The sequence below is a fragment of the Muscardinus avellanarius genome (genome assembly GCF_963383645.1).
Source record: "Muscardinus avellanarius genome assembly, chromosome: 3".
Lineage (NCBI taxonomy): Eukaryota > Metazoa > Chordata > Mammalia > Rodentia > Gliridae > Muscardinus > Muscardinus avellanarius.
In genome coordinates, this window is record NC_137788.1 from 77078175 (window position 1) to 77103689 (window position 25515).

The 25515-nt window shown below is 36.6% G+C and overlaps 1 protein-coding gene across 2 annotated transcripts in view; it reads left to right on the plus strand.

The window, feature by feature from the left end:
- The window catches only part of HS2ST1 (heparan sulfate 2-O-sulfotransferase 1), a gene marked incomplete at both ends in the record, with an annotated part of 147259 nt that overhangs the window by 117517 nt on the left and 4227 nt on the right, over positions 1-25515 (plus strand). For both annotated transcript variants that reach the window (XM_080693003.1, XM_080693004.1), the window contains 2 exons: positions 5205-5290; positions 14648-14786. In XM_080693003.1, the coding sequence (XP_080549129.1) occupies positions 5205-5290; positions 14648-14786 (225 nt within the window). The remainder of the gene's footprint in view (positions 1-5204; positions 5291-14647; positions 14787-25515) is intronic.

Consider the following 25515-nt stretch of genomic DNA (forward strand, 5'->3'; position numbering starts at 1 on the left):
GTAAGGAAATAAACCACTAAGAGAGATCAATAGAGCCTTGAGATTTCAGAGGTGGAAGATTTTTTTGTTTTGCTTAGTTATGGGGTTTTGTTTGCCATTCTAAGGATCAACCCCAGGGCCTTCCCCAAGCTAGGCAAAGACACTACCACTGAGCTACAACTATAGCCCAGTGGAGGAGTTTTGAATGACTAGAGCTGAGGGATTATCATTTATAGGGAACAAAATCTGAAATTTTTAGTATCCCATTTTGTTGACCAGAATCCTAATGCCAATTATGTCTGTTCTCTTTTTTCTTTTAAACCTTTCTCATTTTCCTCCCCTCTTAAGTTAATCAGTAATAAATCACGGTAATTGAATGGTATAGAAGCATCATTAGACCATACTCTAAGGTATATGGCTCTTGGGCGTTAGTTTCCTTTTATCTTTTTTTTTTTTTTTTATATGGTGCTGGAGATTGAACTCAGGAGCATTCTACATCCAAGCTATACCCTCAGCCCTATGTATGTATTTATTTTTTTTTTTTTTATTTTGAAACAGAGTCTTGCTAAATTGCTGTGTCATATCACTAAATTACTGAGGTTGACTTAGAACCTGTGATCCTCTGTCTCAGCCTCCCAAGTACTAGGATTATAGGCATATACCACTACACTCTACTAAGTTTGGGGTAATATATATATATATATATGAGTACAGGATCTACTTGGTCCCTTCTACCTCTACAATTCTGAGCCTATAAACAAGAGTTCAAGATTGGTTATAGTAGTTGAAGATTTCTGTCTTGTTCTCTTCTCTGCCCTTATACTATTTCCGGAATCGATCTGGAAGCACAGACCTTTTTCTTATTTTATTAGATTTGAACTGTCATTCTTAGAATACTTGGTTCCAGTGTGTTTCAGGCATCTTAGAAGACTGGGGGTTTAGAAAGGTAAGACCAAAGATGCAGGGTTCCCTTTGCTTCTGATCCTCCTTCTATTATCACACACACACACACACACACACACACACACACACACACACACACACAAGATTATGAAAAAAAATTCCTGAATTTCGCTGAAACAGAATATAAGGATAACCTCGCTTAAGAACTTCTGAAGACCTCTTTTGCAAGCACTATGAAAACAAGCCTCATGGTAAAATAAAGGGCTAGTTCTTGGGCCCATAAATGCTGAAGCATACTTCTCAGTGTAGCCTGGGGATTATATGTGTGGTTATCACCTGGTGACTCCTTAGAATCCCAGGCTCTTCTCCAGACCTGCGTTTTAACAAGAGTCCCAAGTAATTCATTTATAACTTCAAATTTGAGACCCCTGGCAACAGTCTAGATAATATCTACTTTCTGGGCTACTCACCTCACACTGAAGGACTTATATTGGATGAAGTATCATTCATCCTTGGAGGAGTCTAGTTTGTTGTTGAACATTCTTAAGAAAGTTGTAAGAAAAAGGGATACTTGAAGTTTGTACATGACATTTCTTTTTTTATTTTTAAATATACTTTCACTGGTGTGTTACAGTTTTGCATCATATTGTAAATCATGTTGACAGTGATATATATGCACACAGCACTTGGTGCCCCCACTCTGGCTCCCTCTGCATACCCCCTTCCCCATACAGGGTACTAAGATTGACATTAGTATTTTCATCATGTACACATAGCCAGTGGTAGGAATTCCTTCGTTGATTCTCATTCTCCCCCCTCCCCTTCCCCTTGACCACCTTCTTGGCTCCAGAGGTTTCTTCTTCATTACCTGTAGTCCCTCTGGTATCCCCTTTACTCCCAAGCTTCCACATATTAGAGAAAACATATGACCCTTTCTGTGACTGGCTGATCTCACTTAACATAATGATCTCCATGTCATTCCATTTTCTTGCAAATGATAAATTTTGTTCTTTATTGTGTGTGTGTGTGTGTGTGTGTGTGTGTGTGTGTTACTGGGGGGGGGATGCAGGGGCTTTCTACCTCCGGGCTACACTCCCTGCCCTGTTTTATAATTTGGAAACAGGGTCCCACTAAGTTGCTGAGAGCCTCACTCAGTATCTGAGGCTGGCTTCAAACCAGTGCCATCCTCCTGTCTCAGCTTCACAACTGCTGAGATTACAAGCGTGCGCCACCACACCCAGCTTTTGTTCTTTACTGCTGAATAGAATTCCATTGTGTGGATAGCCCATAATTTTGTAATCCATTCATCTGTTGATGGATACCTAGGGTTGGTTTCGTTATTTGCCTATCGCAAATTGTGCTGCTATGAACAGGGATAGGCATTTATTACTGTAGGGTTTTTTTTGTTTTGTTTTGTTTTTTGCGGGTCTGGGGATGTAACCCAGAGGCATTTGACCTCCAAGCTACACCCCCTGCCTTATATTTTATTCTTTATTTTGAAACAGGGTTTCAATGAGTTGCGCAGGGCCTCACTAAGTATCTGAGGCTGTCCGCAAAACGTGATCCTCTGGTCTCAGCCTCCCAAATGCTGGGATTACAAGCGTGAACCACCACACCTGGATTTATTACTGTAGTTTTGATTCCAGTCACTTTGGAAAGATACCCAGGAGTGGTATAGCTGAGTCATATGGTGGATCCATATGACCCAGTGTTCTGAGGAATCTCCACACTGATCTCCATAGAGGCTGAACTAATTTACATTTCCACCAACAGTATAGAAGAGTTCCATTTTTCCACATCCTTATCATCATTTATTGTTTTTTGACTTCTTGATGATTGCTATTCTGATGGGGTTGGGTGGAATCTCAGTATAGTTTTGATTTGCCTCTCCCTGCTGGCTAATGATATTGAACATTTTTAAATGTATTTATTGGCCATTTGTATTTCTTTTTTGTAAAGTGTCTATTTAGGTCAGTTGCCCAATTCTTGATTGGAGTGTGTGTGTGTGTGTGTGTGTGTGTGTGTGTGTGTGTGTGTGTGTGTGTAAAGTCTTTTAGGTTCTTTGTATATTATAGATGTTAGTCCTCTGTCAGAGGGATAACTGGCAAAGATATTTCTACCGGAATATTTTACCACAGTATATCCCCAGTGTGTACTGTGGTCTTCTCTAGCTAATGTTTGGCTTACATAACAGCATTTTCTCAGACTGCAATCTCACATCTACTTTTCTTTCCCTCCTACACCACCATGTCCATATTAAATCTCGGCTTCTAGAAAACAGAACTGCATTGCTAACTATGTCTTAAGCTTCCTTTAACCACCATCTCCAGTTCCTTTATTCTTCTTGTCTTCTATTTCCCTTCATTTTTATTTGAAATACTAGAATTGATTTTCATAATACCCAAAGTTTATATAAAGTAACAAATTATTAAGTGGCAGTTACAGGGATTTTTCATGTTCAACAAGTAATTGTTTTTAAGGATGCAAGCTTTAGATGATTAATATTTTTTATTTTTATTTGCCATTTGATATCTTCATTCTCTTTGGTGCCTTATTTGAGGAATAGGAAAGAACTTGAGAGCCTCAAATCACATATTTATGTGCCTCTTTATTTCAATGGGGGAAAATGGAAAATGTCTACTAAAATGAAATTGTAGATTTTCCAATGTAAGTTAATTTTATCTACATTTGGTTTTCAGATTTTATTTCAAGGGTGTGTATGTGTGATTTGTATAGAGAGGATATTAAGTACAGTTATTTCATTTTCATTCTGAAAGCTCCTCTATTTCTCTTAGTGTATGAGTTACTAATGCTTCCCCTAAAAAATAAATCCTTCTCAAACCTTCTATTTTCCCTAAGAGTTTTTCTAACATATGGCTGTATCTGCAGTTTCCCCTCCTTGCCATACCAGCAGGCATTATCTAAAGAGCATTCATCCTCATTCATTGCTATTAACTTAATGATACTAATTCAGTATGAAGTGCTCCAGAACAACTCTATGTGACTGACTATTCTCAAATGTAAATGAAAGATTGACAAATTGTTGGGAGTATGTGATTGACAGCCCTATGCTTTAGAGGTTGATGCTGCAGCTTGCAGATGCCTTCAGTGCAGTAAGGTGGGGGCCTCATCACCCCCTTTCTCCACACTGTATCTCCAGAGTCTCTTCTTAACTACTTGATATTTATTTTGCAGAAATTTGCTTATGAAAAATCTTTACCATTTTCCTTTGAGAAATTGTGTAGTGTTGGTTAGTAGCTGGTGATACTTAGGTTTATCAAATTATTTATTAACCAGTTCTTTAAAGATAATTATTATATTTATACTCTTAGAGATTTTCGTATTAACTAACTTTTTATATGCTTTTGGTTTTGGTAAATTAAGAAATATTTAGATATTTTAATTTTTATTTGATTAAAGCCATATTTTTAATGTATTGCTTATTGTATTTATTTTCTTAGCGGTAGGGATTGAATCCAAGGCATTCTACCTTTTAGCTACACCTTTATCCCTTTTTATTTTGAAACAGGGCCTCTCAAGTATTGAGTCTTGCTAAGTTTTTGAGGCTAACCTCAAACCTGTGACCCTCCTGTCTGGTTCAGCCTGCCAAGAACTGAGATTACAGGCATGTGCCCCGCACCCAGCTCCACATTTCTAACTTTATTAATCTTTTTACCAATAAGCTTATAACATCTGTTCTTAACTCTTAAAATCTTCTGATAATCTTTTCTTTAATCATTGGTTTAAGGATTTGGTTTATTTGTTCAGTCACAAAAATGAATGGTTTTGAATAACAAGAGACGTAGACAGGAGAATCACAGGTTCAAGACTAGCCTTAGCAACTTAGCAATGCCCTGTTTTAAAATTTTTTAAAAAAAGTTAAAGTAGGTCTGGAGGTAGATCACCCCCTGAGTTCAGTTCCCTATACCACAAAAAAAGATGACAATGATAAAGAAGTGAACATTTAATATACATGGAATGTCCCTGTGCTGCAGTGTTGCTTGCAAGGTGCTGTTAGTGGTTGAGTGTATACATACCACTACCCTCCTTCCACCCACGTAAATGTACTCACTATACAGCATTTTATATGGAGCATTGTTCAGTTTTGTTTTTAGAGTCATCACTTTTTTTCTGAGCATGGTGATGATAGCTCTCTCTAGGATGAATTAGTAGTTACAGATTACACTATATTTTCCTTGGTCCAAGCCTGTGTTTTCAGTTCTATAATTGTCAAAATGGTATGACTGTTTTAAAATTTTCTATCATCAAATTTCATTTTTTAAAAAATGTACCTAAATAAAGAATGTGTTTTCCCTCTCTAGGTACGCTTTGTAAAGAATATAACTTCCTGGAAAGAGATGAAACCAGGATTTTATCATGGACACATTGCTTATTTGGATTTTACAAAGTAAGTTATACCTACAGTGACACACTAGAGTATGCTCTCTACTTTGGTAACTTAAAAAGGAATGCATACATTACATTTTTATAATTCTTATTTTTCCCCAAAAACTACTAATTTACCATTGCAATTTATTATAATTTAAATATTCCTTATAGTGTTTTACTGCCCTCTAGTGTTCATAAGTTGACAGTTCTCTTGTTAATTATAGTAATTCAAGTTAAGTGTAGGTAATATTCTTGAAAGTTATTTTTCATTATATATGTGTATGCTTCTTATACAACCTATTCTAGGAGAGTCCAAATTTCAGTCCAGTCAGTCAGATCATGACATGGCCACATCATTGAGAACTGAGTAAGCAAAGAAACTCCCAGTTAATGATGCTGTGTCTGCTTCTGATTCAAGTATGGTTTACCTTAGCCTCTCCTGTTTTAGTTTTAAATTTGAGTATGAGGAAGAAATGCTGAAAAAGTAATCTTTTTTTGTGTGTGTTTAAATTGTGTGATTTAAAATAAGTCTCCTATTTTTAGGAGGAATAGGATTGGGGTATTTCTATCACAGTTCTCTCAAGAAAAGTTTAAAAGCTGCAGGCCTTCTTGTAATATTTAAGCGTGGCCTTCTGTAAAGTCTGTACTATACTAAGTACTAATCAGAAAATGGGTAAGAAGGAATGTCTCACGTTTACATCTGAGTCTCGTGGATCTACTTGAACATCTTTGTAGTATACATACAGCCATAATATCAAAACTTCCAGTTCAAAAGCTTTATCTAATGATACTCTGCATTAACTTTAGAAATACCAGAATGATATTTAGTTTAGACATTTTCAATAAGTTTTTTAATTAGCAGTCATGATTTCAATAAACACATCTTCATGTATTTGCCAACTTTAAAGGCATTGTATTATAAAGTTTAAAATGGAGATATCTCACTTCCCTTAAATTTGAAAAGGAAAAGAATAGAATGAAATATTACTGACTCCGATAGATAATAAATCTTAGCTTTCTTGGAAAATATAATTTAAAAGGAATCACCCAAATATTATATACATAAAGTGATATATTTATATTTCTGACTCCTCACATAGTACTCAGAAGCTTTCAATAAAGTGGTGGCTTTAAAGTTAGATGTACATTTTTCTATAAATAATTCATACTGCAATATTGAAAACATTTTATAGGCAGCTTTAAAATAAACTAATTATTTTTTCTTTGCAGAGGCATTGAACCAATTTCATAAACTTCATTCATATGCATATTTTCCCTCAGGGCTGCATTATCCTTGAATTGAGTGTTTTTTACCCTTTCACCTAAATGATTTATTTTTTCCACACACAGCTTGGTTTCTAATACTTCAGGTTTTTATTATTAAAATTATGTATTGAGTGCTTTTGCTTTGGGCAAAGGCTTGTACTAAGAACAAAGCTCTGGTATATGCTAAGGTTTTTGTATTTGAAAAGTATAAGAAGTTTTTAAAGGAATAATCTTATTAAATACTGACATGAATGTTTAGGAGTTTGAGTCTTTTCATACTGGGACTCATGTTGTTGGAAGTAAAAAAAGTACTGTAAAACTTTTTAATAGATTTTACAGAATTTTAAACAAAAACCTAAAAGTCAACTAGAAGAAATGTATTTAATGTATTTTAATGTACATGGCCAAGAACTGTTATAGATATAACTAGTATCTTTTTCATTATCTTTTATCTTGATAGCCATATGCTCTGTGAATGAGTAAGGAAGAAGAAAACAACATCACTTTACCAATTTTTAAAATACTTTATTCAGAACATTTTCTTGACTGTCATAGTATTTCGTGGAGTCCATTAAAATACTTGCCTTCAGGAGAAAATGGTGAATTTGGTGAAAGAAATAATTAATCACATCATTTTTCAATTGCCTTAGCAGAGACATTGAAAGTCATGCAAACCACAGGAAATAAGATAGGGAAATAAAAAATGAAAAGCCCTTTCTCATTCAGACTGGTTACTAAGAAGTACACATTCTATTTGTAAGCCTATTTCTACACAAGCCATAGGCCATATATCTTTTTCTTCCTTTTTCCCTTAAATACTTAACCATTTTGTTTTCTTTTTAATGGTAGACAATTTTAAGATACTATAGATAGGATTAATTAGAGCCATAATTTTAGATTTTTTTTAGTTTAAAAATATCTACTTGGGCACTTTCATAATTTCTGTGTGGAAAATAAAAGTTGATTAACTCACAGTTCTTTACCCTGAGCTCACTGAAGCCCATTTTTTTTCTCTAGGTTTAATAGTTGCTTTATGTTTCATTATAAAAAGTTAACCCTCCCCTTTTAAATTTATGGTATTCGTTTATCAATAGCATCTCCTAAGTTGAGCCATTCTATTAAACATATAGTAGACGAATACCCTTTTAAGAGATAAATTATTATTCACAACAGTATCATTAATGGGAGCAACAAATGTCATTAGTTCATTTACTTTTTTCGAAGCAAGACATGGGAACTTCCACTAGGACCAGAAAGCTTATATGACCCTTAGGGCTAAGAGAATCAAGAATAAATATGTATAGTACAGGGTATGAATGTTTCTAGTGAGACTAATGCATAGAGATGTTAAATCTGGTGTGAAGCTGAAGTCTCCAAGTGCAGTCCTTCCCAAAGGCTACTCGGCCCTCTTGCAGCGCCATCATCTCTCTGTCCAGCCTATAGACAAGGTTCCTTACAAATGTTCTGAATACACACTTTCTTCAGCCATTCCTGTTGTTTGCTCATCTGTCCATGCCTTCTGCAGTGCATAATTGTAAAGAAATGAGCCTCGTTTTAGTTCTTACCTTTACATGCCCAGATGCTGACATAGCAAACTGATGTTCTTAAAACATCTTTCAATCAACCTGCTGTTCAGATTATGTACTTTTTTCTCTTTTATACTCATCTGCAGATTTCCACCAATATACTTTTTTTCCCTAGGAAAATCATTTTAACAGACAAATAATTAAAAATAGTTTATTTTCCTTGAATAGAGATGGATTTTTCTGTTCTTTTTCTCAAGTCCTCCACAGCTCAAAATACTGGCCAGGATTAAAGGTGGAAATTGCAACCACAGAACTTACTTTTCATGTATTCAAACTATATGGTTGGCAAAAGATCTAAACCAACAAACCTTAACTCTTCCTTCTGTGTAGCTTTGCTTCCTAACCAGCTGTGCTCTACAACCCAGATGCTGTTTTATCACGCCCACTTTTCTGTCACGGCCCCTTGCCTCCACCCCCTCATTCTGTGTAATCATTCCATAACTCAGAACTAATAATTCCTATTCATTTTCAGAATGAATTCATAGATTATCTCACTAAATCCAACTTCATACATAACAAATAAAAGTTATCTGTTGATGGACACCTAGTTTGGTTGCATATTTTGACCATTTTGAATAGGCTGCAATAAACATGTAAGAGCAAAAAATATCTCTTCAGCATTCTGACTTCGTTTCCTTTGACTCTGTGCCCGGTGGTGGGATTGCTGGATAGTTTTATTTCTAGTTTTTCAAGAAAGTGTTTTTATTCCCATCAACTGTGTATATGTATTGCCCTTTGTGTCCTCAGCAGTATTCGTTACGTGTTGCCTTTGTGGGAATAGTTATCTTAACTGGGGTAGATGATGTCTCATTGTGGTTTGATTTGCATTTACTTGGATTAGGGATGTCGATCATTTTTTCTTATATTTATTACCATTTATATATTCTCTTGTGAGAAACTTCTATTCATATACTTTGTCCATTTTTAGTAGGATTTTATTCTACTTACTGTTGACTTGGGTTCCTTATATATCCTAGATTAAACTCTTTGTCAAATTAATTGCTTAGAAATATTTTTTCCCAATCTAGGCATGGTGGTACATGTTTGTAGTCCCAGCATTCGGGAGACTGAGATAGGAAGATTTCATGGTCAGCCTCAGCTACTTAGTGAGGCCCTATTTCAAAATAGAGAGTAAAAATTAAGGCTAAGGGTATTGCTTGGAGATAGAATGCCTCTGGGTTCAATCCCCAGTACCTCCAAAAAAAATTTTTTTTTTCCACTTTGTAGGTTGTCTCTTTGTTGATGGGTTTCCTTTGCTGTGCAGAAGCTTTTTAATAATTCCATTTGTCAAATTTTATTTTTGTTGCCTGAGTCATATCCAAAACATCCTTGTCCATACCAATGTCTTAAAGTGTTTCTCTTCTGTTTTCTTCTAGCAGTTTCATAATTTCTGGCCTTTTAAGTATTTGATCTATTTTGAGTTGATTTTTTATATAGCGAGAGATAAGGATCTACTTTCTTCCTTCTGTATAAAGGTTGCTCGTTTTCTCATCACCATTTTTTTAAGATTTAACTTTCTCCAATGTGTGTGTGTGTGTGTGTGTGTGTGTGTGTGTGGTTTTGTTTTTTTGTTTTTTTGTTTTGGTGGAACCGGAGGTGGAATCCAGAGGCTTTCTGCCTCCGGGCTATACTCCCAGACCTATTTTATATTTTGTTTGGAAACAGGTTCTCACTAAGTAGCTGAGGCTGGCTTCGAACCTTTGTGATCCTCCTGTCTCAGCCTCGCAAGCTCAGGGATTACAAGCATGTGCCGCCATGGCCGGCTCCAATGTATATTCTTGCTGCCTTTGCCCAAAGTGAGTTGTCGGTAAATATATGAATTTATTTCTGAGTTTCTTCTTCCATTTCATGGTCGAATATCTGTTTTTATTTCAGTCCTATCCTCTTTTAGTTACTTTAACATTGTAATATACTTTTTTTTTTCCAGTATGATGTTAGCTTTGGTTTACCAAATATAGCCTTTATTTGGTTGAGATATATTTCTTCTGTTATGGTTTGGATTTAGGATGTATCTCTGAACATTAGGTACTGGCAATGCAGAGAAGCTCAGAGGTAGGATGTGGCTGGAGGAGGTGGATCACTGAGTGCGTGGTCTTGAGGACTACGTTCAGCCTGCTAGGTCCTGTTACTCTCTCTGCTTCCTCCTTCCGTGAACTGAAAGGGGCTTTTCTCTGCCCTGCACACTGCTGCCATGGTTTTTGCCTCAGTGCCAGCCAACCATGGACCAAACCTCTGAAACTGTGAGCCAAATAAATTTTTCTCATCTAAATTGTTCTTGTCAGGAATTTGGTCACCATGATGTAAAAACTGACTAAAACACCTTTCATGATAAATTTTATTAAGTGCTTTTTTCTGCATTTATTGAGATGATCATGTGATTTTTATACTTGATTCTATTCTATTTATTTATTTATTTATTTGCATTTATTTATTGACTGGTTGATTTTCATTTGTTTATTTGCACATATTGAACTATCGTTGCTTCCCTGGAATGAAGCCATCTTGATTAGGGTGTATGGCCTTTTAATGTGCTGTTGAATTTGATTTGCAAGTATTTCGTTGAGAATTCTTTCATCCTATTGATGCAAGAGATTGGTCTATAGTTTCTCTTCTTTGTTGTGTCCTTATAAGGTTTTGGTAGCAGGGTAGAAGGAGTTCAGAAGGGTTCCCCCCAATTTTGTTCTTAGTAATAGATTAAGAAGAATTGACAGTAGTTCTTTTTAAGGATCAGTAAAGTCCATCAATGTAGCCTTCTTTTCTTGGGATTTCTTTCAGTCTTGCCATTTTTTTGTATTGATCTGTTCAAGTTTTCTTTATCCCCAGTGTCCAGAAATTTACCCATTTTTTCTAGATTTTCTAATTATCTGGCATATAGTTGTTTATACTATTCCCTGATGAACTTTTGCATTTCTGTAATATCTATTGCAATGTCTCCTTTTTCATTTTTTATTTTATTTATTTAAATCTGCTCTCTTTTAAGCTTAGTTTAGCTAAATTTTGTTTATCTTTTCAAAAACCAATCCTTTGTTCTCATTCCAAGCAATGAAAAAATCGCTTTTTTGTGTGTGTGGGTCTGGGGATGGAACCCAAGAGTATTCGACCTATGACCTACACCTCCTGCCCTATTTTGTATTTTTTATTTTAAAACAGGGTCTCACTAAGCTGCAGAGGGCCTCACTAGTAGCTGAGGCTGTCCGCAAACCATGAACCGCTATCCTCTGGTCTCAGTTTCCTGCATACTGGGATTACAAGCATGTGCCACCACACCCAGCTTTCATCCATCTTTAATATTTGTTTATGTATCTATTTTGTTTATTTCTGCTCAGATCGTTGTTATTTATTTTTCTTCTAAATTTTGGGTTCAGTTTGCTCTTGTTTGTAGTTTATTGAGTTGTTGCATCATTAGAATATTTGAAATCTTTTATCTATTTATTTTGTTGTCATGGGTACTTATTGCTATGAACTTCCCTCAGAACTGCTTTTGCTACATCCCCCAGCTTTGATATGTTATTTATATTTTTCCTCTTTTTTTTTTTTTCATTGAGCCACTGGTCAATCAAGTGAAGGTAGTTTAATTTGTGCAATTCTAAAGTTTCTTTTACTGACTTCTAATTTTATTCCATTACATAGGAGACATGCTGTGGTTGGTTTCTTTTTCTTTCTTTTTAAATTTGTCATGACACATTTTGTGGCCTAATTATGGTCTATTTGGAGAGTGTTCCATGTGCTAATGAGGAGAATATATATTTTGCAGCTATTGGATCAGATATTCTGTTAAGCGTCTTTTAGATCCATTTGATCTATAGTATAGTTTAACTCCAATGTTTTTTTTTTTTTTTTTTTTTTGGTCTAGATGATCTATCCATTGGTGAAAGTGACATGTTGAACTTTTATTTTTGTATTGGCATATATCTTTCATTTTAAATCTAATAATGTTGCTTTATATGATTGGGTGCTTCAAGATAAGGTGTGTGTGTGTGTGTGTGTGTGTGTGTGTACTTTTTAAACTCTTTTTGAATTGATCCCTCTATCATTATGTTGTGACCTTCTTTGTCTCTTTTTAGTTTTTTACTTAAAATCTACTTTAAGTATTGCTATTCCTATGTATTTTTGGTTTCCATTTGCATGCTTTGGTTTTTTTCCCCCCATCCCTTCTGTTTCAGCCTATATGTAAAGTGAGTTTCTTTTAGGCAGTCTATCTTTGGGTCTAGTTTTATTATCCTTTCAGTCTAATTATATCTTTTAGTTGGGTAATTTTATCCATTTCCATTCAAGGTTATTATTGATAAGTACTCTAAGTATTATTGATATACCCCTGTAATTTTGTTAATTTTCTTTCTGGTTGTTTTGAATATAGTTTGTTCCTTCCTGTCTTATTCATCTTTTGTTTGATGGTTTTCTGTAGTGATAGGTTTGATTTTTTTTTCTACTGGTGAGTTTTTTATTTTTATGTGTTTTTATGACTTTATTTTTTCTTAGTTTCTTAAGGTTAGCTTTTCTAATCCCCCCCCCCCCAGTCTTAAAATATTTCATCCCATTTTTAACTGACCTAGAAGATTGCTGTTGAAGGACTAGGAATGTAGCTCAATGGTAAAAACCCTTGTCTAGCATATGGGAAGGAATCAGTACCTTCAGTACTATCAAAAAAAAAAAAAAAAACAAAAAAAAAACAGCACAACAAAACACATACACAAGATTTCTGTTGAAAAATTGGCTGTTAGTGTAAGGGATTTCCTCATGTATGATTTGACTTTTTTTTTTTTCTTGCTGAAAAAAAAACAAAAAAAAACAGCACAACAAAACACATACACAAGATTTCTGTTGAAAAATTGGCTGTTAGTGTAAGGGATTTCCTCATGTATGATTTGACCTTTTTTTTTTTTTCTTGCTGTTTTGGAATTCTTTCTCTTCTGCTTCTGACAGTTTGACTATAATATGCTTCAGAGAGAGTTATGTTGGTTGAATCTATTAGGGGACCTTTGAGCTTCTTGGACATGGATGTTCATAACTTTCCTAACTTATTTCATTGGATAGATTTTCTGTGGTTTTTTTTTTTTTTTTTTTGGTGGTACTGGGGTTCCTGGAAGCCCTTCTACCTCCGGGCTACACTCCCAGACCTATTTTTACTTTTTTTTTTTTTTTATTTGGAAACAGGGTCTCCTAAGCCAGCGCGCGCGCGCCTGGCTTCAAACCTGCGCGATCCTCCTGTCTCCGCCTCCCAAGCACGGGGATTACAAGCGTGCACCACCATGCCCGGCATTTTCTGTGATTTTTTTCCTCTTTACTCCTTCAGGAAAATCCAGAAAGCATAATGAAGTTGTATAAATCTCAAAGGCTTTCTACCTCCTTTTGGTTGGTTGGTTGATTGATCTGAGTAGGTTATTTTGAAAGATGTCTACAAACCCAGAAATTCTTCTGCTTGATCCAAATCTTCTGATGAGCTTCTTGGCTGTATTTTTTCTCTTATTGCATTTTTTTAGGTCTAAAATCTTTATTTTTTTTCATGTTATCTCTTTGCTAAATTTTACATTCATATCATGAATTATTTTTCTATTTTCATTGAATTGCCTATTTTTAGTCTCTTGCATTTCATAAGCTTTGCTTAGAAATCATTGTTTTAAATTCTTTGTCTGGCAGTTCATCAGTTTCTTTTCTTTGAGGTTTATTGCTAGAAAGTTCGATTCAGGTTTTTTGTGCTCTTCTGTTGATACTTTTGTGTGTGGTGATCATCTGCCTCCACCAATTTAATAGGGCAGCTTTCATAGTAAAAGACTTTCCCTTAGTAATGGGCCCCCAGATGCAGGTGTGGGTCACCTGTCAGTTCCAAGGGTTGCATGGGGGCAGAGCCATTCTGACAGGTGTGTACAGGTGAGGTGCAACTGGTGTAGAGCAGAGGCATGCTGCCCATCGGTTCCTGAGGGCTGTGTGTGGGTGGAGTTGTCAGTGTACCCAGGTGTGTGTGACACAGCGTGTCCTGTGAGGTGGGTGCATGTCAGTGTGGGCACTTGGGGGCCAGGGCACAGCAGTGGGCCCAGATTGAGAACTGATCAGTGTCTGAGGGCTGTGCAAGTCACCTCACAAGGCCTCTGGGGTCTGTGTGCACAAGACAGACTGCCAGGATGGTTCTCAGGGCCTCTCCGTGCCAAGTTTCTGGGGATAGTCTGCCCACCTGCCTCCCAGGGGCCTTGGCCAGCTGAGCCACTCAGGGCAGGCTGCTTGACTGCTTCCTGGGGTGGTGGGCCGGTGGGTGGGTATATCTAACTGTTTCTTTCAGGGCCTCTGCAAGTCAAGGTTCTCAGGACAGTCTACCACACTGTTACCCTATAATTTTTTAAGTTCTGATTTCTTATTTGTTTTATTGTGATAAATAATCATGAAGTATTAAACAAACTAAACATTGTTTTACTTAATTTCTTCTTCCCAGATAGGATCAGTACTTCAGACTTCTTACATGTAATTTCAAGACACTACTAGGCAGAATGAAAATGTTTATTTAAAAGTACTTTAACTGTGTTCTATTTCAGATTCGGTGTGAAGAAGAAGCCAATATACATCAATGTCATACGAGATCCTATTGAGAGGCTAGTTTCTTACTATTACTTCCTGAGATTTGGAGATGATTATAGACCAGGATTAAGGAGACGAAAACAAGGAGACAAAAAGGTAATACTTTAATGGGGTGTGTGTTTTTTTTTTTGTTTTTGTTTTTTTTAGGAACCCAGGGCATTCTACCTCCGAGCTACATCCCCGGCCCTATTTTTTATTCTTTATTTTTGAAACAGAGTCTTACTGAGTTGCTTTGCAACTCAGTAGCTGAGCTGTCTGCAAATCACAATCCTGTCTCAGCCTCCCAAGTGCTGGGATTACAAGTGTGTGCTGGTAATACTTTAGTTTTAAGATTTTCATGGAGACAGTTATTTACTAGATGAATGGACAGTGTCCTTTTTAAATTTGATACTGGTTATAAAAATACCTTTTGCTTATTGTGGAAATTTCAGAAAGAATCCCAATGCATATAGAAACAAAAGTACTTTATATGTAGTTAATATCTTGAAATATGCATACATATTTTTGTGACTTGAAAAACTATCTCTTCTAGAACTGAATATTTGTTTTATTATATTCCTATTAACAAATTTTGGGGGATAGGGATGTAGCTTAGTGGTAGAGTGCTTGCTTAACATGTGCGAGCCTTTGGCTCAATCCCTAGCACTGCCCCTCCCCCAAAAAAAGATTTTAGGAGATCATGGATTAATGTGATGTACTTTCACATATATTTTGGTTCTTAGTCTTAATAATGGCAATTTATATTTACTTGTAATCATCAGTTTAGGGACACTTTTTGCTAAAGCAGCTATTTTCTTTTGGGCAAGAAGAAAATAATGGTTCAAAGAAGTTGATATCAAAGTCAGATTTGGGTTGTGTTCCACTTCATCATATCCCATAGAGTATCACCAGAATTATTTTTCCAAGAACCATACTGATTTTTCACTCTTCTGATGGAACACTCTTACTGGGAGCGCATAGCTCACAAAATTATCTAAGGCCTAGAAGACAAAATCTAACATCATCTATCTGCTGCATAATTTTCTGCCATATCCAGTATGCTTCAGCCACATAAATTGTGACCATCCTTTAAGCCTTCTATTACTTAATACTTTCTTGGAGGTCAGTGCCATTCTACCTCTGAGCTACACCTCCCAACCCTTTTTATTATTGAAAGAGGATTCTGTTGTTACGTATCTCACTAAATTGTTGAGGCTGTCTCTGAACCTGCAATCCTCCAGCTTTCCGAGTACTAAGATTATAGTTATGTTCCACCACGCAGCTGCTTTATACTTTTTGCACATATATTGTTCTTCATGTTTAGAATGCCTTTCCTTCACTCTGGAAAACTCTTTCTTGTAGCCTTTAACCTTCAACTTTGGTCTTCCATAAAGTTCTGTAGTGAGTTAGTCAAGGCTCCCAGGGCATTCCATTCAAATCTTTTTTTTTTTTTTTTTAATTATTTCTTCTTTGCTAAGTTGACCCACTGATCAACTTCATCTCTTCTCTGGTTCTGAAATTTGCTGCTTTTTTCTTCTTTATGGTTTATTTAAGTGTTGTTTCTAGTGTTGGCTTTGTATTCATGAATTTTTTTGAGATTCTGTTTATCTTGAAACACTTTTCTTTCTCCATCAATTTTGAATAATAATCTTGCTGGATATAGAAGTTTTGGTTGGAAGTTGTTTTTTTCCAGGGTCTAGATTACACCATACCAGTCTCTCCTGGCATTCATGACTTGGGTTGTAAAGTCTGGGGTGATTTTTATTGTTTTGCTCCTGTATGTCACCTGTTCTATTGTTCTTACTGCTTTTAAGATTCTTTCCTTAGCCTCTGTGTTGGTCATTTTGATTATTACATGGTAGGGGGAGGTCTTTCTTTGATCTTAACAGTGTTCTGTATGTCTCCTGTACATGTTATGTCCAAGTCTCTTTTCATATTTGGAAAATTCTCTGAAATTATTTGTCTGGAGAGATTACGAATACCCTTGGCCTGTACCTCTATCCCTTCTTCAATGCCTTTTATCCATCAGGTAGGATGTTTCATGTTGTCCCATAGTTGTTGGATGTTTAGGTTTTGTTGCTGTAATGACATCTATATGCTGTTGACTGTGTTTTTGGTTTTGAATGAACTGTCTTCTAACAGTGATATTTTGTTTTCCATTTCATCTAATCTTCCAGAATTTCTTTCTCTTGCCATCTTCTTTTCATTTATTGACTTTGATTCCAGACCTCTTTCTGATTCTTTCTTTATGCCTCTATTTCCTATTTCATTTTCTGTACACTTGCTCTGAGGCCTTTTATCATATTGCAGCTCAGGATTCAGAATTCTCCTTGCATTTCTTGTAAGTCAGTAATTATAATTTTCCTTATTTCCTCACTGTTCTAGTTATCATTTTTTCAGGGTTCTTGGACTTGTTTTTCTGATGTCTTTGCATTTTCTTTTTTTTGTGTGATTCTGTGTGTAATCTGTTTGATCCAATCTTAGCAGTAGAAATTTAGATGTGTCCGCAGGTTCATGCATGGGTCATGGGTAAGCAGTGCTTTTTTTAATGGTGAGGGTTAGGAAAGGTGGGGGAGCTGGGGTGATGGGTACAGGAGTCAGGTAAAGTAGAGGATATGATTAAGTTGAGTAATAATTTAAGTATAATAAGGTAGTATCTGGGTGAGAATAAGAGGTTAGAGAGTAGGATTCTTGTAGTTAGAGTATTTAGATATGGAGATATGAAATAGTTTGAATATAAAATAAGGAGATACAGTAAGGGGGAAAAGTTTTGAGGGAAGAGAGTAGATAGGCTAGAGTAAGGACGTTTGTAAAAAGAATGGGGGAAGGAGTAAACAAACATGCATAAAGTAACAAAACAAGTCACAAAAACTAATTACAATTCAAAGACAAAAAACAAAAAAAGGAATAAGGAAAAAAAGAACAAAGTGAAAAAAGTAAAAGAAAAAAAAAGAACTAGCAACAGTATGAGAAAAAAACCAAGAAATAGTAGTCCTGCTAATTTAGATATATAGGTTCCTTATAATATCTGTATGTCTGTTCACTGTGGTTGATTCTGGAGTATATTCCAATGTCTCTTATTTGCTCTGTAACCTATTGTCAGCTTTTAGACCCACTTTATGAGTGTTTGCACCCCTTTCTCACTTCTGACAGCTTTGTGTTTAGATTCAGGGTGTCAGGTATCACTGTTAATGAGTTCCCTGTAAGCTCAGGGTTCTGCATTTCCCCAGCCTGGGGTCTGCACTTTCCAACCCTGTGCTCTACATTCTCTGGCCCTGGCTCTGTGCTCTCCACCCTGGGCTCTGCAATCTCAAGCCTTGTGCTCTGCTCCATTCCGCCCTGGGCCTGCACCTCCATACCCGCACCAGCAGAGGGCGATCAGTGTAGTCTTGGAATGAGCCCCTGTAACCCTGGGAAGGCACCAGGCTTTACTAAAACTGAACAAGTGGTAGTTTCTTAGTTGCATTGCGGAATCTGAAATCATAGTGAACTTTTTATGCTCTGCTACATTAATAACCATTGATACATTTTACACTTTGAACTGTTTTTTGAACCAAGCATAATTTTTGTTTGTTTGTTTGTTTTGTTTTTGATGGTACTGGGATTCCTGGAAGCCCTTCTACCTCCGGGCTACACTCCCAGACCTATTTTTACATTTTTTTAAATTTGGAAACAGGGTCTCCTAAGCCAGCGCTGGCGGCTGGCTTCGAACCTGCGGGATCCTCCTGTCTCTGCCTCCCAAGCGCAGGGATTACAAGCGTGCGCCACCACGCCCGGCTGAACCAAGCATAATTTTGAAACATCATACAATGGTCATTTAGAACATATTGGTTCACTGAATTACATGGAAAATTCACATTCATTAACATCACCACAAAACTCATCAGAAAAGTGTGTGTGTGTGTGTGTGTGTGTGTGTGTGTGTGTGTGTGTGTGTGTGAGAGAGGGGAGGGGGGAGTCAGTCAGTCACTAGGGGTTAAACCCAGAACCATGCTACATTCTGCCTAGCTTTTTAAAACATGTTTATATAGACAAGGTCTTACTAAAGTTGCTCTGGCTGGTCTTGAACTCAAAGTTCTTCTGCCTCAGCCTTCTGAGTAGCTGGAATTACAGGTGCTCACCACTGTGACCAGCTAGAAAAGTCTTTAAGTATTAGGGAAATGCCAGACTTATGGTTGCAAATATGAGTTTTCTAAAGTGTTATTTTTTGTATGAAAGCTTAACTTTCATATCATTGGTTAGGGCAGGATTTCTCATCCTCAACACTATTATTGTTTGGAGTCAGGTAATTATCATGAGGGATTGCCCATATACTGGCATCTCTGGCCTCTACTTGGTATCATATCCACACCTCAGTAGTAAGAACCAAAACTGGCTCCAAACATTACCAAATGCCATCTGGAGATCAAAACAGCTCATAGTTGAGAAACATTCAGCCATTCAACACCATTCGTTCTTCTAAGTGGCAGGCAGAATTCATTCCTTTTGGAAAATATCACCAAATACTCAAGTTGTTATAGCCATAGTTTCTCTCTTAGTTTTTTCATCATAGCCCTTTCTTAAGTTTTTCAATTACCTGCTCCTATAATTCTCATCACTCACATGATTTCAGCATTGAACAAACTTAACAAATAACTGAATACTTTTTAATGTTTTTTACCAACAGGACACCAAGGGTGTTATACTTATGGTAAATATGTATGCACTCTAAGGAGAAAATCCAAAGAAAATCAGTTAACATGATAAGTTATACTATAACTTAAGCCAGGCATGGTGGCGCACACTTGTAATCCCAGCATTTGGGAGGCTGAGACAGGAGGATCGCGGTTCGCGGACAGCCTCAGCTACTAAGTAAGGCCCTCTGCAACTTAGTGAGATCCTGTTTCAAACATAAAGAATAAAAAGTATTTAATGGCTCCAGAGATCACAATTCCTACCCCAACTTACATTTTATTTCTTCCTTTCAATTAATTAGACTTAGAAACAGCTATAGGAATTACAATGAATTTAGCATATCCTACTTAAAATAGGTATTGATTTGCCAGGCGTGGTGGCGCACGCTTGTAATCCCTGCACTTGGGAGGCGGAGACAGGAGGATCGCGCAGGTTCGAAGCCAGCCGCGCGCGCTGGCTTAGGAGACCCTGTTTCCAAATAAAAATGTAAAAATAGGTCTGGGAGTGTAGCCCGGAAGTAGAAGGGCTTCCAGGAACCCCAGTACCACCAAAAAAAAAAAAAAAAAAGGTATTGATTTGCAAAAAATAGTAGTGAAGTTTAGAAGTATATATTAGTACTTCTTAATCTTAGCTATTAGCTTACAAAATATTATTTCTATGCTCCTTAGCAATTTACAGTTCCCTGACAATGTTTGCTTATAGAATGTGAATTTTACTAATCCGTTTCATAAAAGCACTTAAGAATGTATTATTGTTTGCTTACAAAGTATTTTACGTATTAAAACACACCACAGAAAATCAATATACTATAACTTAACCCGGGCATGGTGATGCACTATATATATATGCGCACACACACACAGTTGACATAATTTAAAGGTTTGATAATTTTTTATTGTGGACCAGTTTTCTCTATCTCAGGGAAAGGTACTAGTATCTGTGTAGTATACAACTCAGATTCAGCCTTGATTTCTCTTTTTCCTAGGTTTCTGACTAGACCTTAGATAGCTCTTTTTACCAAGAGAGGAAAACAGGAGGAAAAGTACATTATTAATGAAATTGAAGTAAGAAATGATGAGCTTCACCCAGCATGGTAGTACATACTTATAATCCAAGTACTTGGGAGACAAGAGAATCACAGGTTCAATATCATCCTCAGCAACTCAATGAGGCTTTCAGTAACTTAGTGAGACCATGTTTCAAAAATAAAAAATAAAATTGGGTTTGGGGTGTGGCTCAGAGGTAGAATACCCCTGATTCAATCCCCAGCAACACACACACACACACACACACACACACACAGAGAGAGAGAGAGAGAAAGAAGAGAGAGAGAGAGAGAGAGAGAGAGAGAGAGAGAGAGAGAGAGAGAGAGAGAGAGAGAGAAAGAAATGAGCTTCAGCTGGACATGATTTGAATCATATATAAGTAGAGGGAGGTATTCACTACAAATTGTATTTGTGCCTCAGATATAGGTCTAAAACTAAATTGGGAAATCATCAACATTATGTAGAAGTTGAAGCTATGAAATTGAATAAAAAAGAAAACTGAAAAAAAGGAAGAAAAGTAGTATAGGTGTGTAGTTCTGGGGAACACTAACATTTGAGGACTAGGCAGAGTCAGGTATACAAGAAGAAGAGAGAAGAGAAGCAGAAAACAAACCTGGCAAGTCCTTGAAACGGATAGGAAGAGTGTTCATTGGAGATTGAAAACTGTCCCTAAGATTTGTCAGTGGTGAGATTATTTAGGGAACTCAGAGAAAGGAGAATAAAGGGAATCCAGAGGGTCAATGAGTAACCAAGAAAGGAAGTTGACCCTGAGAGGTCAGATCACTATTGATAGAAATTTGGCTTTGAAAGGAACAACAAAAAGCCTGGTGTGGCAGCTGAGGCCTAAAATCTCAGTACTTGGGAGGCTGAGAGGGTCATCACAGGTTCTAGGACAGCCTAGGCAACATAGCACTAGGCAACCTAGTAAGATCCTGTTTCAAAACAAAAAGTGAAAAGGACTGGGGGTATTGTTTGGAGGAAGAATACCCCTGTGTTGAATCCCCAGTACCACAAAAAAGGAAGGGGGATGGGGAGGGAAAGGAGACCTCAAGAAATTGTTCTCTTAGGTAATAGACTTTTAGTCATATTCATATTAGAGCAAGAAGGCAAATGGTATGAGAAACTGGAAAAACTGATAGAGCAGGATCTATCAGAGTGGGGGTCAAATGATATTGAGAAACAGAGGGAAATATTTTAAAGAGTAGAGCCGTCAGGCTATCGGTACCAGTAAGCAGACAATCAAGGGAATTCACTCTTAGCTTTAGTTGTCTACATAAAATATGAAGATCATTTTTGCAGAAAAGCATGTGAATGTAAATATAATTGCCATCACTCTCAACCATCAAACTTTTTTTCGCCATTGATTTTAGGAGTTAAATATCCTAATGACCATTTTGATAGTTAATGGTTTTTAAAATTATTTTTACCTAGTTCACAGAGAACTGCTTTTTCTAAACACAGATGGTTTTTAAGTGAAAAGTCTGATCATATCTTAAGAACTTCTTATTTCTCTGGTGGACTAAACTGGACTAAATTGGATTTTGTGCAAGAAGGAAAGTATCTGACATGTTTTCATTTGTTTTGCTTTTTAAGGACTTCAAGTTTTTTAAGAGAAAGTTTTCATTTATTGAAAATCCTACCTCTGAACTGTGACTGTAATGTTTAAGAGATGGCTAATTAAGTTAGCAAATAAGCAAGACCATTTTGGGGACCAGTCTTTCCTGATTTGAGTAGAGAAGCCCCACATGTTGCTGTGACTGTTGTAGGCAGTAGAGCAGCTCATCTCGATTAAGATCTCTGTGGACTGATTCATAACATTGCATATAAGTAAAGTGGTTTGAGTTATCTTAATTTGATCTTTCACTAGGAAAATATTGATTTACTTTATTCATCAAAATATTTACAGAGAAAAGAGAATTCCTATTGCAGACTTAAATGTGAACACTGAGCTCTGCTACCAGTCCTTATTCATGCATAAGTTTTGCTGTTGATGTTGCTGTTTTTCTTTACATCAACTAACAAAATATTTGGTGGATGAACTAGGTGCTGCCAAGCTACTAAAACAAAAAAAACTCGATAGTTTAAGATTATTTCTCTCATATATAGAAGCCTAGAGATGAGAGGTCGAGGGTCTTGGCGCAGCCTTGCTCTGCACCTTCAGGGACCTAGGTTCCTCCTACGTTGGTACTCTGTCATTCTTACGCTTTACTGAATTTGGCTTACTGCCAATCTGCTTTCTAGCCCATGAAAAAGAAGGAAGTGGAGGGCAAGCAATTTTCTTTTTAAGCAAATGATGAGAAAGCAATGCACATCACTTCTGCCTCCAGTCACTAGCAAGACCTTACTCGTGGCCACACTCCACTAACTTAACATTCTGACGTATAGAAAAAAGGATTGATTTGGGCGGTAACTCTTAGTCGGCCAAGGTGGTTTGGCAGATTTTAAACCACTGGTCAAAAAGTGATTTCCGGATTTTCTAAATGTTTTCTTTGCCTGAAGAACTAAAATACTTTAAGAGAATTAAAAAAAAAAAAAAACCTAGGAGTTAGCTAATTAAAGAAGTTGAACTAAAATAGGCATCCTGCATGACTTTTCATTTTTAAGTCTAATAGCAGCCTCTTGTAATGTGCTGTTTTTTTATGGTTTAAGCAAAATCTTTTTACTGCATTTGAATCTCACACATGTAATCACATGGGCACGTAAAATAATGATAGATATGCTCATTCATAATTGCTTTAGTAACTTATTCTTTATCTTCCACTCTAGTCAGCTAGAGATGAAGCAGAGTGCTTCTGAGTGGCAAAGGCTTCTACAAGCTAGAGCCGGTTAGAAATTGAATAGATGTAGAATCAGAAACTTTTCAATCTATCATCACTTGTTTTACTCAGCCAAAGATTACATGGAATTTCAGACATGGTAGAGGCATGTACATAAGTTTTTGCTTTGCTCTGATTGGTTTTATGAACTCAATTGGTATAAATCATAAAACCACTATTTATAAAATAGCTGAGAATATAACATCTAAACCAGACCATCTACAAAACTTCAGAAATGACCATTGAAATAGAGTTTATTAAGTCTTAGTGGTACACCACAATATTTTTACTTTAAAAATTAGATGCACACAAAGAGAACTTGGGAGAACTCTAAAGGACTGTCAGATGTTTCATAAAAACATATTACTTTGTCTTTATTTCTACTAGTACTATGTCTTTAATACTCACATAAGTCCCCAAAGTATAGTCTTTCCAGCAGCAGTTTACAGATACTAATGGTGCACTTTGTATAGTACTATACAGGGTGCTGTGAAGGATAGGGATATTGCGTGATCCTTTCAAGTTTTCATCGTGGCTGGGGAGACAGAACATAACACATTAAAAAAAGCACAGAAGCAAATTTTGTAGATAAAAATGTGCACATAAACATATATGCCCACATCCTAATGCCTGGCTATTACAAGGTAATATTATAATCAATTTATGCAACTTGAAAGACCGTAAGAATGACTTTAGGCCAGAGTAGTCATTGAGAAAATGGTCTTCATGTAAGCTATATTGGTAGAATGGGAATCTGCCGGAAAAAGAAAATGTAGTCAGCAAATGCATATAGATCTGGGTTGCACATGATACGGTTGTGAAGCTATGGGACAGGTTAATGTGATAAAGATGGAACTTATGCATAAAGATAAGGCAACTGGCACCTTGAGGTCTGATTATAAAGCATTCCTGAAAGAAAGAATAAAGAGTTTGGCTATTTTTTCCAAGGTATTGGAAGCCATTGAAAGTCTCTGAGTCAAAGATGTTAAAGTAACTACACTAATTTAGTAACTGTCCAGAGTAGATTAGAAGGAAAGGTGAGAAGGGAGCCAAATTAAGCTGTTGCAAGAATGTAGATTCATAAGATTGTGAGATTCTGATGGAAATAAGGAGTGAAAAAGTGAAGATGGATTGAGAGATACTACTTCAAAGGATATAAGGTGAAGCCGGGCATGGTGGTACACACTTGTAATCCCAGTATATCGGAGGCGAAGATAGGAGCATCACTGGCTTGAAGTCATCCTCAGTAATTTAATAAGACCCTGTTTCAAAGTAAAAAATAAAAATCAGGCTGCGGGTGTAGCTCAGAGGTAGAATGCCCAGGTTCAATCCCTAGTACCTACCCAAAAAAAGGATATAAGATGGGGGAGACCAAAGATGAAGAAATGTTCTGAAACCTTGAGTCTTAAATTGGAAGTAGCAGTATAATCCTTTTGCCAGAAATATTGAATATGAAGTAATACTGGAATTCAAATGAAAATGTACAATAGGTAGTAGAAGATAGACAAGAAGTGATCTAGAGGCACTTAGTTTGAAAACCTTTTGCCTGGAAAGTATAAATTAAGCCAAGGGAGTGTTAATAAATGCACTAAGGAAAGGAATGGGCAAAGAGAAAATAACTAAGACAGATTGATGAATACTGGACAGATGGACCAAAATATACCTTCAAAGAAGATAATGCAGGTACATTTAGAAAGATACCAAGACAACAAGAGAAACCAAAAGGAAGAGTATTCAAAGAAATAGAAAAGGATGTGGCAAGCCGGGCATGGTGGCGCATGCTTGTAATCCCTGAGCTTGGAAGGCGGAGACAGGAGGATCGCGTAGGTTCGAAGCCAGCCTCTCTGGCTTAGGAGACCCTGTTTCCAAAAAATAAAAATAAAAAAATAGGTCTGGGAGTGTAGCCCAGAGATAGAAGGGCTTCCAGGAACCCCAGTTCCACCAAAACAAAACAAAAAACAAAACAAAACAAAAAAAGGATGTGGCAGTGGTAGGAAAGACCAAGAGCTTTTTCATAAAAAACGGTGGGGACAAATGCTGTGAAGGTCAAGGATACAAGGACCAACAAGACTGTATTTGTCCGAGGGAGAAGTGGGGAGAGACAGGCATAAAGGCAGCTCATTTCTTGGGTGCTTCTAGAACCAGTCATGTGGTAGGCCATTCCTCAAGGTAAAAGTATGCTCACATTTTTTAGATGAGGAAAATGGCACAAAACTTAAATTTCCCAGGTTCAGGATTCACATCCAGTCATGGATCTTTAGACTATACCACGACAAAGGTCATCTGTAAAAAAAAAAAAAACAAAACTGG